Source organism: Parasteatoda tepidariorum, chromosome 6 (genome assembly GCF_982258835.1).
Source record: "Parasteatoda tepidariorum strain Cologne lab strain chromosome 6, Ptep-v5.0, whole genome shotgun sequence".
Classification (NCBI taxonomy): domain Eukaryota; kingdom Metazoa; phylum Arthropoda; class Arachnida; order Araneae; family Theridiidae; genus Parasteatoda; species Parasteatoda tepidariorum.
The window spans coordinates 45,181,627-45,198,793 of record NC_141760.1 but is presented as its reverse complement, the minus strand read 5'-3'; the positions used below and the strand labels follow the sequence as shown (position 1 = coordinate 45,198,793).

The following is a 17,167-nucleotide window of genomic DNA, read 5'->3' as shown; positions in this document are numbered from 1 at the left end:
TTCATTGAAGTCATGCTTCCTGCTCCGATGAGAAAATCATATGAATCCCCAGCTCCCTGTCCTCTAATGGTTAGCGCATGCGCATTTGTCGCACTTTCACAAAACAAGAACGAGAATGTTTGATAACTCTGGAACACTTTTATGAGTAGTGCGATTTTGTTTCATACTCGTACAGTGTGACGTCTGTTTCCAGTAAGATTCATTATGTTTAACTTTTTGTGTTCTTTGTCCGCTATTACTTCGTCGCCGCTGTATTATTTATGAATTAAATATCAGGGAAATAATCAATCCTAACGTTTACATTAACATGGGATAATACAATTATATATCTTTTTTTTTTATCAGTGATAAAATGTTTTTCTTTACTGAAATAATTTTTCTACTCAGTGTAATTTAAAAAATAATAAATAAGTGAAAAAAATCTGGGTCAACAAAAATTTAAAACGAAAATGGAACTCTTTACATTTTTAAATATTTTTTATAAATTCTTAATAACCAAATTTTATAAATAAATTTATACAAGTGGTAGGGTATGATTTTCATTTAAAATAATTTCAAAGTATATAAACGGGTGTTTGTTTCAGGTTTTATGAAATAATTGTTTATACATGTTAAAAAATTAATAAGAAAAAATTTCAGTTGTAAAATACAATAATACGATTAAAATTAATACAAAACAAACAATGTAATTGAAAAAATAATAAGAATGCGGTTCCATTAATGTAAAGAGCAGGTTTTTTTTGTTTTAATCAAATCTAAAGGTTAAGACGAAATTTTATAAAGTAGAAGGCGATGTTTTTACCATTTATCTTTAACATTTTCTTAAATAAAATTTAAATACATTATTAAATTGAATGGACATTTTTTCACAAGTTTTTATAATAATTTATTTATTTACTAGCTTTGAATTGGCGATGTCGCGGATGTGCTATTCTCCTACAATGGAATTCCGAACCATTCCATAAGACTCAGGGAAAACCTGAGCAAATACTTGTATAAACTCATCTTTATGGAGAGTTTATTTAAAAAACGAGTTTAACTTGAATTTGTGTTAGATAAGTATAAAATCACGGAAAATGTTTTTAGGGTTAGCTCAACATCAAGTGTTTTCCCCTGAGCTAGCTCAACTGTTAAAAATGTCAGTTCTTTATTTTGGCTCATTCCCTCACTTCTGCTGTCTTGTAACTCTAATACCGAATCAAATATATTTTGAAACCAATTGAAACTAATTTTTTTTTTTTTTAACTCACACTTGAAAATTCGGAAATATTAGAGGTTGTTATTAAACAAGTAGTGGAAGGATTTTAATTAGAACCATTGTATAAGACTAGAAATATAGTACTTAATAGAGACAGATTATGTCTATAGAATAAAGAACTACTCTAATAATGGGATGCAATTATTCTTTGTGTTGTTTAAAGGAAGAAAAAACAAAAAAAACTCGAGTTTGCATTGTTAAATAATGCAGGGAAAATTTTTTACGTAGAAATAAATTTCTTTCTCCTCTTGAACTTTGATGATATCTTCTAGAAATTAGCTCTGCTACAGAGCCATTTTTCGCAGGATAATTAATAATTAGCAACAAAACACCTACATAGCCCTACGTACGCATGCAATCTCTAAACTACAGATGAATTTTTTGTCAGTTATTAACTCATTTTTTATGAATTAAAATCGTCATTTAAGGGAAAAGAAACGGAAAATTCTATCAGAACTCGAAATCTCTTCATATTCTACCATAATCTTCATTACGTCCAATCTGTTCCCATCTTTGTTGTCTTAGGGGGAAAAAAAGGTGTAGAAAAAAATGATAACATTTCTTTTTGCCATTTGATGATTTAGATAATATTTTAGAAAGTTATCAGTTAACTCCTCTGTCTTTTTTTTAAAAAATACTTTTTATTAACACCAGGCAACATTGAAAAATGTCAGATACAATCTTGGCATCAAGCCAATTTTTTTTATATATATTTTCTTACTGACCTTGTTGTAGGCACGGTAGCAGTAGTATTTTTTAAAATCCAAGTTCAACTGCCATTTAGACTTGGATCTATAAAAAAAAATAGTTCTTCCTTTTTAATTTCCAACTCAATAACTAACTGTTGAAATAAAAGTTTATTATATAGATATTTATTTTCGTCTGTGGCTTTTTATTCTTTCAGTTATACATTAAATTTAAAACTGTATAAGTAAGCTGGTGGACAAAAATATGGGTATTCTGCTGTATGAAATGGAGTGCAGTCCTCCTTGTGCAGCTGTACGGATGACGCTTGGACACCTGGGAATCAAATTTGATCAAAAGTTTCTTGATTATTTTGCCGGTGAACATCTGAAGCCTGAATTTTTAAAGGTAATCCTTCTTTAAGAACGAAATAGAAACGAAAATTTTTTTGTCATTATTTAAATATTTTTTTCGAAGAAAATGTTTTTAATGTGTAATAGTTATGTTTTCAAATTTAATACCTTTGATTTAAGTTGCAATAGTTTTACTATTTTTGTTACTCTATTTTTTGTCATTTCTTTGAGGCACATTTTGGGTCTGCCATTACGAATTTTGAAAATTTTACAGAATTACTATAACAGATAGCGGATATCCGCCATCTTAGAAAACACTATTACCGTTTTTTTAAACTAATGGCGTAAACTTTAATGTTGTGCTATATTGAAAACTCGTTTTGATTATAGAAAATCAATATTAGGTTTGAACTTACTAGCTTCGAAAATTCATATATAAAGATAATTTTATCTTAAAGAATGTGTTATATTTGTTAGGTCACATGGGAGTTCTAGCAAATACAACTTTAGTTAGCCTTATTAGCAGGGGTCTGTTTAGAAGAAATTTGGGTCCGTTAACGGACCCTTCACAAAATATTTTAACTTAAAAACGGACCCTTCACAAAATATTTTAACTTAAAAACGGACCCTTCACAAAGTATTTTATCTTAGAAACGGACCCTTCACAAAATGATTTTTCTTTTAATCGGACCCTTCACAAATTTGTTTATCTTCATTATTATTTTGTTAATCGAATAAACCCTTTCCAGGGCAGAAAACAAGAAAGATGGATGTAAACGAATTAAGTTTTGTCTTCGGCAGATGATTCTTCCATTATTCGTCCGAAATTAATATTCTGCGTTCAGCAGTATAGGCTAAATACCAAATATTTATATGCTGCATCTCTAATTTAGAAGGAGCAATTGTTGTTTATTTTTTAAAATTAAATTTTTTGAATTATAATTTTACAGTGTTGAGCATAATCTTGTATGTCTATACAATTTAAGAACTCCTTGAAAAAAAATTTTTTTGCAATAACGGACCCTATTTGCACAAATTCATAAAAGCGGACCCTGGTTGAAAGAATGTGAGTAATTTTTTCACAATTTCACGACAAACGGACCTTTCACAAAATGTCTGGACAGACCCCTGATTAGAATTCCTGCTATCTAACAGCGATATAAGGCAGGAACTAAAAGTTATCTAACTAACAGAAGGATATCTAACAAAAGTTAGTCCTCTCATTAGCATAAGTTTGATGAAATAATGCTAACTCTAATTGCAATAGTGATTATAATAATAATATTTTAAAAAATAAAAATGATTGAACTTGAACATACAATTAGTGCACAATCAGTTTCAGAATTATCTAATTTTAGAAAATGTCGTATATTTAAAATATTATTCCTCATGAGTTGTTCGCTCGATTTCGTACAAATTTTTTGTTTTGCCAATTAAAATTCATTCTTTAAAATGATGTAAAATTTTGCCTAGCAAAGCACTATTCAAATTTTTATGCGACTTATATTTAATAAAATATTAAAACATGAAAGATAATTATTAAAAATTAAATTTTATATGGCTTTTTCTTTGTTGAAACGAATTTTATAAATGTGTGCAAAATTTTCAGTTCGTTTAAAAAGTTCTCAAAATATGGCGAAATATGCAAAGAGTAAAATTAGCATCAAGGGGTGTGAAATTTCGACCGCTCTCCTAATCTGGTCTAACCAAATTTTAAGGATCGTATTTTCCAGAATACGGCTATCCTCACCCTTAATTTAGAAAGATCCGAATACGTCAAAAATAAATAATATAAATTGATGGTTTCTTAATGTAACAACAAATCACTTTTTATGTTTGTTTTCGTAACTTGAAATATCGTCTGCACTAATTAATAAGTATTTTTAATGGATCATTAAGATTGAGTCCTCGTACTTATAAATCCGATCATTATATATTATTTCACTTTTTTATTTTGCTCTCTGTACAACTCTTCCCTATTCGGCTACTGTGCTTCTCAGTTGTTTAGCACCTGAAATTTTTTAAGAGTGGTGATAATTTTATTTATTAGAACAGTTAATATTTCGTATTCTACAAAAAGAAGGAATAAACAAAACGCTACTTTCTATTTTGTTCTAAATTTATTAGTCTTAAAAATAGAACTGAAAGTTAACTTATTTATCTTATAGCCTCCATTGACCTTACTTTAAATTTAATTTCCTGAATCCAAAAAGTATTTTCATATTTCCTTCTATAAAATGGATTTCATATATTTATTAGATTTCAATTGCAGATAAATCCACAACATACTGCACCTACTGTAGATGACAATGGCTTCATTCTTTGGGAAAGGTAAGTAAAAGAACTTAAAGTTGATTCTATTGTTAAACGAAAATTGTTGTGATAGATCTCTAAAGATAGCGAAATATCTATAGTGAACTGCGTTTCTTATCACCGATAACAACGAAATGTTTAAAATACACTGCTCTCGAGTTCCGAAAAAATTACTCTCTTTGAGATTCCCCCCCCCCCCCATCAAATTCAGTGTATTTTGCTCAAAATTTATTTAAAGCTTTTATAGAATCATTTAAAGGTTTTACAAAAGGATGCTATGCAAATCTAAAAATAACCAGGAACATCTAAAACCCCGATTTATCGTATTTTAACAATAACTTTCCTAACATTTGCCTTTTTATAATTGCTGTCGTATTCTGCTATTTTTCCCTATTTCAAATTCTTAAATACCAGCATCATACTTACACTGCAATTATAATTTTGTGGTAGTTCTTAATTGTTTTAAAGATTAAATTTGCCAAAGAATGAAATATAAATCCTGGCTTGTCACTTTTGCATGCATGTTTTTTCAAAAAAATCTGTTCTCTAAGAAATCGTCTATTCTTAGGTGGTGTGGAACAATATCAGATTCTTTTTTATATTCACTTTAAATAATTATTATTCTTGACTGTTCTAGGAAGTTGGGATTTGTCAGAATACGGAAAAGTTCGAAGGGACTATAGATAGGGCTAAGGGGTTCTTTCTTCTGATGAAAATATGTTTAGTTCCCTAATTTAAGAACAAGATTTTTTTTTTTTTTTTGACATTGTGGAATAAATGAAGAGAAGCGAAAAGCAATGAATTAAATTCTATCGTATAATTTAACTTATGTGCCCCTTATTTGTTTAGCTCTAACTTTATTAACATTAAATTTGAATTAAAATTTTTTTACTTACTATTCATAATTAAAATTAAAATTTCATTTATTTACGCTAATTCGATTGAATGAATCCTTGCCGAGAAAATCCTGTATTATAAAAAAAATACTATACTCTTAGTGGATGAACTTAGCCCTTTTATTCAAACCAAAAGCTTCAGGTATCAATGTTATCTAATCAGGGTGGCAAGTTTTTGACACATGACGGTTTTTACCGTCATGTCAAAAAAAACCATAGTTTTGATAAACTGTATTTTAATTTGAGTTAAACTGCTTATGATTTAAAATTAATTCATTTTTGGGCAATAAAATTAGAAAAAAAGTTGTTAAAAGATATTTAAGAACAGATTTTTGCATTTTCCCAACATGATTATATCAAATCATACTATTTGAAGTAAAATATTAGGATACTAAACAAAATTTTCAACATTTCCAAGCATCATTTTGTTTGGCATATTATATTACTGAAGAATGTCAAGTCATTCTTGACTTAGAGTTTGTTAGTAGTTACAAGTTTTGAAAGTTTTGTTTAGCTTATTTCTAATATTTAAGAAATGCTAAATTTTAAGTTCTTATTTTTAGTTCTTAAATTTATTAATAGTTCCAAGTTTTTTTGTTTGTTTGTTTATTTCTAACATTTAAGAAGTGCAAAATTTTGAATCCTTTGCAAATCAAGCTATAATGATAAAAGTTAAGTATCACTATTTTCAATAAGTATGTTACAATATTTCTGTATGAATGTATATCCTTCTATAAGAATACGTGTATATAGTTGCAAAATCAATAGCAATCGTTTGCAACATTCATTTATAAAGGCAATTAAGTGAAAAAAATATATTGTCCGCTATATGCCATAAATTAAAGAAAACAGTAGGGTTTTACCGGTAAAAACACGGTTTTTACCACTGTCATGTCAAAAACCAGTTTTTGACGGCAAAAACCCAACCCTGTATCTGATTAAATGGCGAGCAATGAAGTATTTTTGTTTTCTCCTTTCTAGCCGTGCTGTACAATCGTATTTGGTGGACAAATATGCTCCGGGCAATCCATTATATCCTAAAGATGCCAAAGAAAGAGCCATAGTAGATAGGTTGCTCTATTTTGATATCGGTACTCTCTACAAGACTTTAATGGATTATCAGGTTTGTATTACCTTATGCCGCTTAATTTTTTAATATCTATTAAGTATTGTTGCTGTTGTTCAGGTTTGTATTTTTTTCTCTATGAAATGCAAAGTCTGACCCTATGAATATTGAGTCCACTGATTTGCATCACATTATTTCCGTGTAAGTTGTGTTGGGGTTTATAGACCATTGCTTCCTTTTTTCGCAGTTAAACTTGAACGTAAATGTCGGACAGAACGAAAGCGCCTTGCACCTATGCCACCGATTGGAAGTTGCGTTTTGTAAAGGTGGTGGTGGGATTCGTCTTTGGTATACAAAGTTGACGATTGCTTGTGACGGTTATCTATATAAATAAAAATGAATGTCAGTCTGTTCGTTATAGACCGAGAGCGCCGAAATTTGGCGTGCTGTAAGTTTGAAGCACGTAGGAATGTTACTGTCGACATCAGAACATTCATCTACGAATTAAGCATTTCACATTGTTTTAAATTAACCTACGGATGATTCTAATTTTTCAAATATATCAAAGATAACGTCAGTGATATTTTTTAGCTTATAGCTCTATTTGATAAAAAAAAACTTGTTGCACGTACTTTAATATTTAATTATTATTCGCTATGTCGTATAAATTCAATGAACAACATTAATGTGGTATTATGGAAGTATTATGTTCCCAAATTAGTATTCCTATAGATATCAGTAAATACGTGTTTACTTCGTTTATGGTAGTTCTTTTAAAACTTAATTCTAAGAAAGTAAATAATTTAAAATCAACAGTAATTGAAATTAAAGGCAAGATTAATGCAAAAAAAAGTGGTGCCAATTCTCTTAGGTTAAACGTGAAAAATTGCCATACCATTATTTACGCCAACGATGCTTGATTAATTTAGGAAATTGGTACTTATTGAAATAAAAAGTTCAATGCTGAGTTTGAGATGAGTTCAATGTTGAGAACACAAATATTCGTTTTGGGTAACCATAAAAATTCGCATTATTATTATTGACATCGATGCTTAAATAATGTTGATAAATAATCTAATGTATTCGTCGAAATTAAAAAAAATAAGCTAGCGCTAAAAAAAAAATTTAAAAAAAATAGTGCGTGGAGTCCCTCCGCTCGGAAGAAGTCAAACTTCGTAACCTGAGACATTGAATGTAGAAGAACCAGCAGTCGTAGAAGGATCACTAGGAAGGATTCAACGACTCTTTTTCCTGCTCCGCTCGCTTCCGTGCTCTGTAATAACGGTAATATAGTGCATTTTTCCCTCGTGGACCTCTTGAACCAGTGGAAGTGCTTGTGGTTGCCTCATCGTCTCGCCATGGAAAATGTATTTGTATTAATAATGTATGTGAATGCGTCATAATGTAATTTCAAAAGAGAAAACCTAACAATCAATTGATATTCACAAGAGACGTATCTTGACATAACCTTAAATCCGTCGCATTGTCCTTGGGATTGTTTTCACTCATTTTTTACAATTGTTATCCACTAAATTTGAAAATAAAAAATACTACCCTATTAAATTATATGTGTATCAAAACAAACTAAAAAAATATTTATAGATAAACCTTTTATGACTTTTATGCTAGTGAGAACCAAAACAATATGGAAATGAATGAGGGAAAACTGGATCCTACCACGTGATTTCCCGGCTAATAAAAATGTAGCGTTAAACGTTTAACGCAATCATGTTGGAAGTCGCATAAGAAGTATAACTTCAAAAACCAAAGTTAATGGATAAAAATTTACTTATTCGTTTAGGGGGGATGCAAAAAATCACCATTACGCAGATCGAGGCCCAATTAATTTTAATAAAACGTGCTGCTGATATTATGATTATAAATTCAGCTTTAATTAGAATTCTACAACGGATTTTCGTTGTTTCAGAAATTTTTTTATCTAGTGGTAGCAAAGATATAGTATTAGCATTTCAATGAGTTATCATTTAAAGAACTTTTTTCCACAACTTCTTACAAATATTTTAGACAGTGTATTAAAGGTTAGATCGAGAAATGGTCATAATTCAAGTATGCCATAGGTACCAAATATATTAATATAGCTACAAAGTATTATTATGATTGTTTGGTAATATTAAAACGGCACCAATACTTAGTAGTAGTATACAGATACTATGGCAATTAAAGTCTTATGAGCCCTCGAAAAGGATACGCACTGGCGAAAATTACTTGATAGTGGTAAATTTTGATAGTAGTATCATCAAGCAGTAGCATCATGCCAAGTAATGCCGAATTTAGTTAATCTTAATTCTAATTGGATGACTGTAACAGTTTAAAATATCGATATTTTACGATAGATCAATGGCTTTATTAGTAACTAAAATTGAAGTTTTACGAGGTCTGGTTGAATGTGAAGCATGTGTATTGCTATTCACATTGATATCAGATTAATTGTTAGCGGAAAAAATGGAAAGTAAAATTATGTTAGCAAAAATGTAAGTATTTCTAAACAGTGACTGAAATATTGCTCTCAAACTAGTATTTTTGGGAAAATACCGATCATATTAACAATTAATTATTAAACAATTTGGGTGCTATATTTTTGTTCTTCTCTTCGTGCATTTTTTAATTTAGATGTCATTATCTTTATGCTTTGCGAGAGAACCGTTTCATAGAACAAAAAAAAAATTTGCATGAAGGGTGTTTAAAACGATTATCCAGATTTCAAGAATACAGTTACAGTGAAAAAAAATTCACAATGTTTCAGATAAAGCACTTCCTTTTGTAAAAAAAACGTGAACGTTATGGCAAGAAATTTTTTTTTATAGTTAGAACGACTTTTATTGCAATTTTTTTGAGTTAGAACGACTTTTATTGCAATTTTTTTGAGTTAGAGCGACTTTTATTGCAATTTTTTGAGTTAGAACGACTTTTATTGCACGACTAGAAGTGACGCTAACTGATGAATACAGAAGCAGCACCAAAATCAATGTTTCTTCATCTTCCTTCCCGTTGTCTTGCAAGCTCTAGCCGTGGGGTGGAAAGTATACGACGAAAACTTTAAAAAGTAATCTTTTTACTCTTCTTTGCCTAGCGCCACCATTTTTGCGCTTCAAATATCACTCCAGCACCATTTTAAGTTCCTTACTATATTGAAGTAGATGGAAAAAAGTATATATCATCAGGGGTCTGTTTAGAAGAAATATGGGTTCGTTAACGGACCCTTCACACAATATCTTTTCATAAAAACGGACCCTTCACAAAATATTTTAACTTAAAAACGGACCCTTCACAAAATAATTTATCTATTAATCGGACCCTTCAAAAAATATTTTAACTTAAAAACGGACCCTTCACAAAATAATTTATCTATTAATCGGACCCTTCACAAATTTGTTTATCTTCATTATTGTTTTGTTAATCTAATAAACCCTACCAAGGAGGGGGGGGGGGAAGAAAGACATATGTAAACGAACTAAATTTTGTCTTCGACAGAAGCTTCTTCCTTTATTCGTCCGAAATGAATATTCTGCATTTCGCAGTATAGGCTAAATACCAAATATTTGTATGTAGCATCGCTAATTTAATAGCTGCATTTGCTGTTTATTTTTTGAAATTTTATTTTTTTAATTATAATTTTACAGTATTGGGCATAATCTTGTATGTCTACAATTTAAAAACTCCTTGAAGAAATTTTTTTGCAATAACGGACCCTATGTGCACAAATTCACTGAAGCGGACCCTGGTTGAAAGAATGTGACTTAACGTTTATTTTATATTCACAAATTACGAGTAATTTTTAACTTTTTCAAGGAGTTTTTAAATTGTAAAGACATACAAGATTATGCTCAACACTGTAAAATTATAATTGAAAAAATTAAATTTTAAAAAATAAACAGCAATTGCTGCTACAATTTATTTTAGAGATGCAACATACAAATATTTGGTATTTAAGCTATACTGCTGAACGCAGAATATTCATTTCGGACGAATAAAGGAAGGAGCTTCTGCCGAAGACAAAACTTAGTTCGTTTGCAATTGTCTTCCCCCCCTCCCTTCCTGGGAAGGATTTATTCGATTAACAAAACAATAATGAAGATAAACAAATTTGTGAAGGGTCCGATTAAAAGATAAATTATTTTGTGAAGGGTCCGTTTTTAAGTTAAAATATTTTGTGAAGGGTTTTCTTCTAGATTTGAGTAGCAACTCTGATACTTTATTATACATTTATGCAAAAATTTATATCGTTCTCTTGAGTATTATAACCATAGCGTCACATGTAGGCAAAGTTATTATAAAACTTCTCTGTACTTAAAAGTTATCGTTACTTCATCCAAAAATTTATGGTACTTTAATAATCTATTGTGGTTTATGAAATGAAAATGGCTCTAATGCATATTTTGCTAAAAACCATTTTAATAATTCTTTCTTTAAATGTGCTGAAAACTGAAATAACACCTTATTTTCATCTATTTCAGTATCCCGTACTCTTCCTTGACCAGTCTCCCGACAGTGAAAAGAAAGAAGCTGCTGATAAAGCTTTAGGATTTCTGGAAGGATTCCTCAGCCAAACTTCATATGTTGCTGGAAACCATCTTACCATTGCTGATTTCTCAATATTTGCAAGTCTCATTTTCCCTCACGTAAGTTGTTTTTCGGCCAGTTTTTAAACTATCTTTTTTTTCTTCTTCATTTATCATAAAAAATACTGCTGAAACAGTTCACATTCTTTAGGCATTTATTTAAGTGTTTTTAATTGCATAATAAATACTTTCGAGCTTTTAGTACCCTATAGGTATATCCTATAGGGACCTTTACCCCAACCTTTTACCTTTTCTTGTTCCCCAACCTTTTTATCACCGCGGACCTGTCAACGTTTGATAATTTTACCGTGACCCGCAGGGGAGGGAGCGTTGATTGCTTATATCTAAGATTATTTTGATTTATTAATTTAAATTTAATTGTATTTGAACATGCCTTCAAAATAAAATACAGTTACACCAAAAAAATAAATATAAATTGATTTTACATTTTAACTTACTAGAACGTTAAATTAATGAGAACCCTGAGCTTGTTTCTTTGTAATGAGACGTTCCATCTGGCGGTAATCGGAGACAATAATACATTACAAACATAAAAAAATTTATGTCACTACCTTCGGGAGCCCCATTTTTTAAAATAAATAAAATTTTAATGGAACACAAATATTTTTAATTTGGGGTATAAATCTAGGAATTTAAATTCAGTTTCAATGAAATGGGCGGCCCGGTCCCATTTAATTCACTGACCGTTACCGGTCCGCGGACCGTGGGTTGGGGAACACTGCTATAAGGTACTATAGGTATGAGGTCATGGATCTTTTTAATGAAAATAAAATTAGATAAAGCGCCTTGATCGTTGACTACTGTACCAAAAATAATGCATTGAACTTATATTTTTATACTAAATTGCCGGATAACTTGGTCGTTTTTTTTCCCTTCCCTCAATTGATTTATTCGCTTATTCATTCGCCGTATCAAGAATGGTTTTCATAATGAATGATTGACTTGCTGTAACTGTTACAATAACGATGCGTTATTTATTAAAAGACGCTGTAATATGAAATAAATTTAAAAAAGAAAAAAATGGGTAATTTTGAATTAAGTTTATATCATTGCTAAATTTTTTATGTTTCATCAAAATAATATATTTCTAATCACAGTCCATACAAAGTAAAATTATTGCTCTAAATGTGTCCATTAGTATAAAAATACATAGCTCCAAAAACAGAATTCTCAAGAGCATAAAGAATTAACTTTATACCATATATGAATGAAGATAATGTAAAACAAAAAGCACAATTAATGCATCTTAATAAACGTAGCATAGCTTTGGTTCTATAATGTTGAACCTTCTAAATTATAAAACTGTACAAATTCAAAACGAATGAGGGAACACTGTCCATACGAGCAAAAGAAAATTACGAAGTTCACGAAGAAAATTACAATCAAGTTACAACAAGAAAGAAAACGAGTGGAGCAATTAGGTTTGGGGAACTATGTTGAACAAGATAATCAGACAAAAGAAGAGAGTCAATTCTTTATGTACAGATTGAATTTTTAAGTCCTAATATTATTTCCATATGAATTTTTAAGTCCTAATATTATTTCCATAAAAAAAAAATTAAAATGGAACAAAATAACCCATAGGAAATTGTCTGTCGCTGTAATATAACTTACCGTTTATCATTACTAGTTAACCACACCTATGGAACAATTTATTGATAAACTTACTGTTTATCATTCATTACTAGTTAACCACACCTATGGAACTATTTATTTGTTGATATTTCGTCCGAGGTTGTCATTTTATGATTCTTTAATTTCCTTTCTCAATTCTCAGCTTTTTAATTCGATCGATTTTGTAAGTCTTGCATATTTTTTTATTGCTCATTAACCAGTTATGAAATAAAGTATTTAATGTTGAACTTTAATTAAAATTTTATAATGTGGTGTAAGTCCCAGATTAAAAATTTTATGAAGAATTAGAAAATAATATTGAATATCAAAAATAATATTTGTCCAAGTGTAACATAGACATTATTATAAAGGGTTAAGAAACATGTGGTGATATTTAGTTAAGAAACCCAGATGTTTAAAAGTGTAGAAGTTCAAGGAAAATAGATTTAAATCATTTGAAAAGAATATGTTAAAAAAAATCAACAACTAAATGATTAGAATTTTCAAAATATGTAATGATTTCCAGGAATCAAGACGTGGCAGAGGATTGCTGTTGGCTACTTTTATTAACTGATGACTAAGAAAACTCGATCTTATAACAATTTTTTAACGTTTTATCCAGTTCCCTATTGGTCAACAACCTTTGTTCCTTGCTGTAATTTAATTGCAATTTTATTTTTGCATTTTTGGAGTTTCCTATTTCATTTTATGTTTCCATACTTAAGAAGATTCACCATTATCGAACCGAAACCGTAGTACGTTTATGTGACATTTGTGCGCTTTTCTTGTTAAGTTAAGAAATGGTTAATAAGAATTGCTGTTCCATGTTCCATCCAGACCTAGAAAAATTGTTCCAATGCATTTCCAATCAATCATTGTGGTATTGTAATTTCTTTTTGGTAAAAATTATGTCTCGCTATAATTTTAAATAAATCTGTTTATTTTCTAGTTTTTTGACTATGATTTAACTGCATTTCCTAAAGTGACTGCCTGGATGAAGAAAATGAAATCACAAGTTCCTGAGTACAAAGAGATCATCGAAACCCCAATGACCAAATTGAAGGAAAGCATGAAGTCGGACAAATAAGCCTAATTTTCTATCTATATTTCATTTCATAATTTGTATTCATTTTTCATGCCCAAGTACAAAAGTTTACAGTACAATTTTATAACTTTTATTTTTATGTTTTTTTGTACAATGTTGTTATAAATAAATCTAATTCTATTTGAAATTTTGTTTCTTTCATTTCGTTAGGTTTAAACTATAACTACCCAAATTATACTATCAGCATTTAATGTATTTCCATCTTATGAAACGTTAATATTTCGGCCTTTCTTGGGGACAAATTGGATGGATTTACAAACCTGATTTTACATTAAATTTCTCAAAATTAACTAAATTATGTATTCTTTAGGATCTTTTTCAGACAGAAAATGGATTCTACTTATTTATTTATCAAACGTTCCATACACTTAGGTTGGTAAAAGTTAAAGATTCGATATGGGAGGTACAAAGCGGCGTGGAAGTTTCTGGTGAATAAACTTCGCAAAATTCTGCAAATTTGCTTATACAAAAGAAAAAAATTATATCTAATTTAAATTATTTCGACGAATATTTATAATTATGTAAACAAAAATATTACTCGGATAAATATAATAGCACATACTTAATTAAATTGTTTAATTATAACTAATCAGAACTTTGACTAATATTAAAATGAACGTATTTGAGCCTAGTGTGATTGAACTTAAATAAGAATATTAGGTCACGTGTTGTCAATTACTAGGACTTATTTTAAATAGGCGAATGAAGCAACCTTGAGCTGTAAACATATTTTATAAGATTTGGCGAAAACTTTACATTAGACTTCCGCATTTTAGAACTTTTTTTCATTTCCACAAAACTGGCTTTTCTTCAAACTGATTAATTTTAGAGCCCTTTCAATAGTTAGCATAGAATATTCAATGGAAAAATTAACAAAACTTAAACCTATAATTATGAGGAACTGTTACGAACTCACAAAAGTAATAAAAATTTATCTTGATCAAAAAGTGTATTATTTGTAAACTTTATATCACGCGACTGATAAATCTCTCTAGAACAGCCTCAATAAATTCAGTTTAAACATTTACAACCAAAAAAAACAATTTCGTTTTCCTAATTTTTTTTTTCCTTTCAGTTTTGAATTCAGAATGCAATGTAGTGAAAGAGTAATTTAAATTAAATGTTTTGTTCATACATGATAAATAGTATAACAAGTACAAATGAGTAATTTTTTTAAATTTCCGACCGGAAATGCCAGCTATTACAGATGCTTCATGAGACTTAAGTTGACTGACTCTTCAATCAACATTAACTTATATACAATTGTTACCCAGCGAATAAAAGAAGCAAGGAAGAAACAAGACCTCGATCGAAATCTAGAGACGGGAAGCAGCAATCAAAATGTTCGATTGTTTGAATAAAACTGGAAGGTATTTCTAATGATTCTTTTTAATTTCTCTCCGCTTCCTACAACAATCATACTGATTTTTGTTTTCAGAGTCGCCTTCCAGAATCGTTCCGCTAGCGTTTTTGTTTTATCTTTTCTTAAATATTTACTCGCGACTCCTAGTGTGTATACTTAATTGATTTCATATTTGATAAGGATTGTACACACAGATACATTGGGAATATCTTTTACAGTGTTCATTTAATACCCGGTCCATTAAATTTTGTTTCCCATCAGCCCACATTCTTTCAGACAAAGTTGATAAAGCATTGTTATTTGGGAAAATAATCATGATATTTTTAGTTGTTAATAAAACCAGTAAGTAATATCTTATCATAATCGTGTAATGAATAATTGAAATTATTTCATTTAACATTGAAGAGAACTGAAATAAAATTTCTTTTCATAGCATATTTTATAACCTTTTTTATGATTGTCATGTTTATTTGCATAAACAAGTTTATATAATATTTTTTTAAAAAAACAATGAGGCTTGATTATATTTTAAAGCCCACATCAGATTTTTACAACAAGTAGAAAGATACTCATTAAATAATACATATATGTCTATTACTTAAGGCAACATAAAAATGACACGGTGTATTTGTTTCCTTACTTAATTACCAAAAAATATTCAATTATATTTCATGGAAATCTTTTTTGCACTGTATGTTTTTATAAAAAAATTGTGGCTGATAATTGCTCATTTTCTTCTTGGCACAATGATCTATTACCGAATAAGTAGAAGACTAGGTGGATCGATCTAGTAAAATATCTTAAAATTGTTAGGTTAACATACTGGGAAAACCTTAGCCAAGAACAGGACAGCATGGAATATAATTCTGCGGAAGGCCAAGGCTCGCGTGGTGCTGTCGTGCGATTGAAGAAGAAAAATTGTTCATTAGTGAACCGTATTCATTAATTTGACACTCCTTCATTTCTTTTTTTTTAATTATCAAAATATTTATTTATGTACATACAACCCTAATTCACTATTTATAGTCTTTGTATTATACACATAGGTATTCTAATTTTACTTTCACATATTTTTGGTGATTATGAACCACATCCATAGCCACCGAAAACAAGGCCGTTCAAACAGTAGTTTTTGACTGAGCAACCACCAATTTTAAATATTTGTCATTGAACAATGTAATTTTAATATCAAATATTTAACAACAGCTTCGCTTATCCGTTGGTTGTACTATTCTTTATATCCATTATTCAGTTGCGTGTTTTCTCATTGTAGAGAGAATAATTAGTAGAGTTCATTGCATAAGTATCATTTATGCTCCTCTCCCCCCCCCCCTGGTCAATTGACGAAAATAATTCACAAAACTCAAACTTCTCCTCTTTAGTTGTTAACATCATAATTGCACAGTTCCATAGTAATAATAAAATAAAGTAACAAATATAAATTTAATACCGTGGTACCCTTTATTCGGAAAGCTCAACCCTTTCGTAAAACGTCCAGGCACAATGGGAGCGGTGAAGTCCTGGTGTTAAAATTCCATGAATCAGTGCCTGATACTAACATTCCATAAATCAAATTCGATTTAATAAAAAGAGGCATTTGTAAAATTTTCAACGGAAAAATTGGGACAATACGGTAAAAAAGGATAAAATCAAGCGAAGGAAAATTGCTGATTTCAAATTATCACATAATTTTCAGCACTAAGTTGAAGTGAAGTTCTAATTGGGTTTTTATTGAAATAAAGTTCTTTGATCGGAGAGGAATCAAAAGAATCCCTTTGGCTCGGTGGCCTCGGAAAGTTGGCGCATGCGCAGCATTTCTCGTTTGGAGAAGAAGGAAAACTAAAATGTAAACAATCGAACAGTTGTATGATTTTGGCGTCTGTTTCCAGTAAGGTTTATTAAGTAAATCTTTTT

At 29.8% G+C, this 17,167-nt stretch overlaps 1 protein-coding gene across 2 annotated transcripts; it reads left to right on the top strand.

The window, feature by feature from the left end:
- The first annotated feature begins 58 nt into the window (after positions 1–58).
- On the top strand, positions 59–14,017 carry LOC107456284 (glutathione S-transferase 1). 2 transcript variants are annotated; one of them, XM_043039414.3, is made up of 6 exons: positions 59–192; positions 2,163–2,350; positions 4,568–4,626; positions 6,486–6,627; positions 11,046–11,210; positions 13,735–14,017. In XM_043039414.3, the coding sequence occupies exons 2-6, from the start codon at positions 2,210–2,212 to the stop codon at positions 13,870–13,872; spliced, it is 645 nt and encodes a 214-aa protein (XP_042895348.2). In that variant the 5' UTR covers positions 59–192; positions 2,163–2,209; the 3' UTR covers positions 13,873–14,017. The 2 variants fall into 2 exon arrangements, with proteins under 2 accessions (XP_042895348.2, XP_087021896.1); XM_087165770.1 differs by lacking the exon at positions 59–192 and having other exon boundaries at positions 1,996–2,350.
- Positions 14,018–17,167: the final 3,150 nt, after the last annotated feature.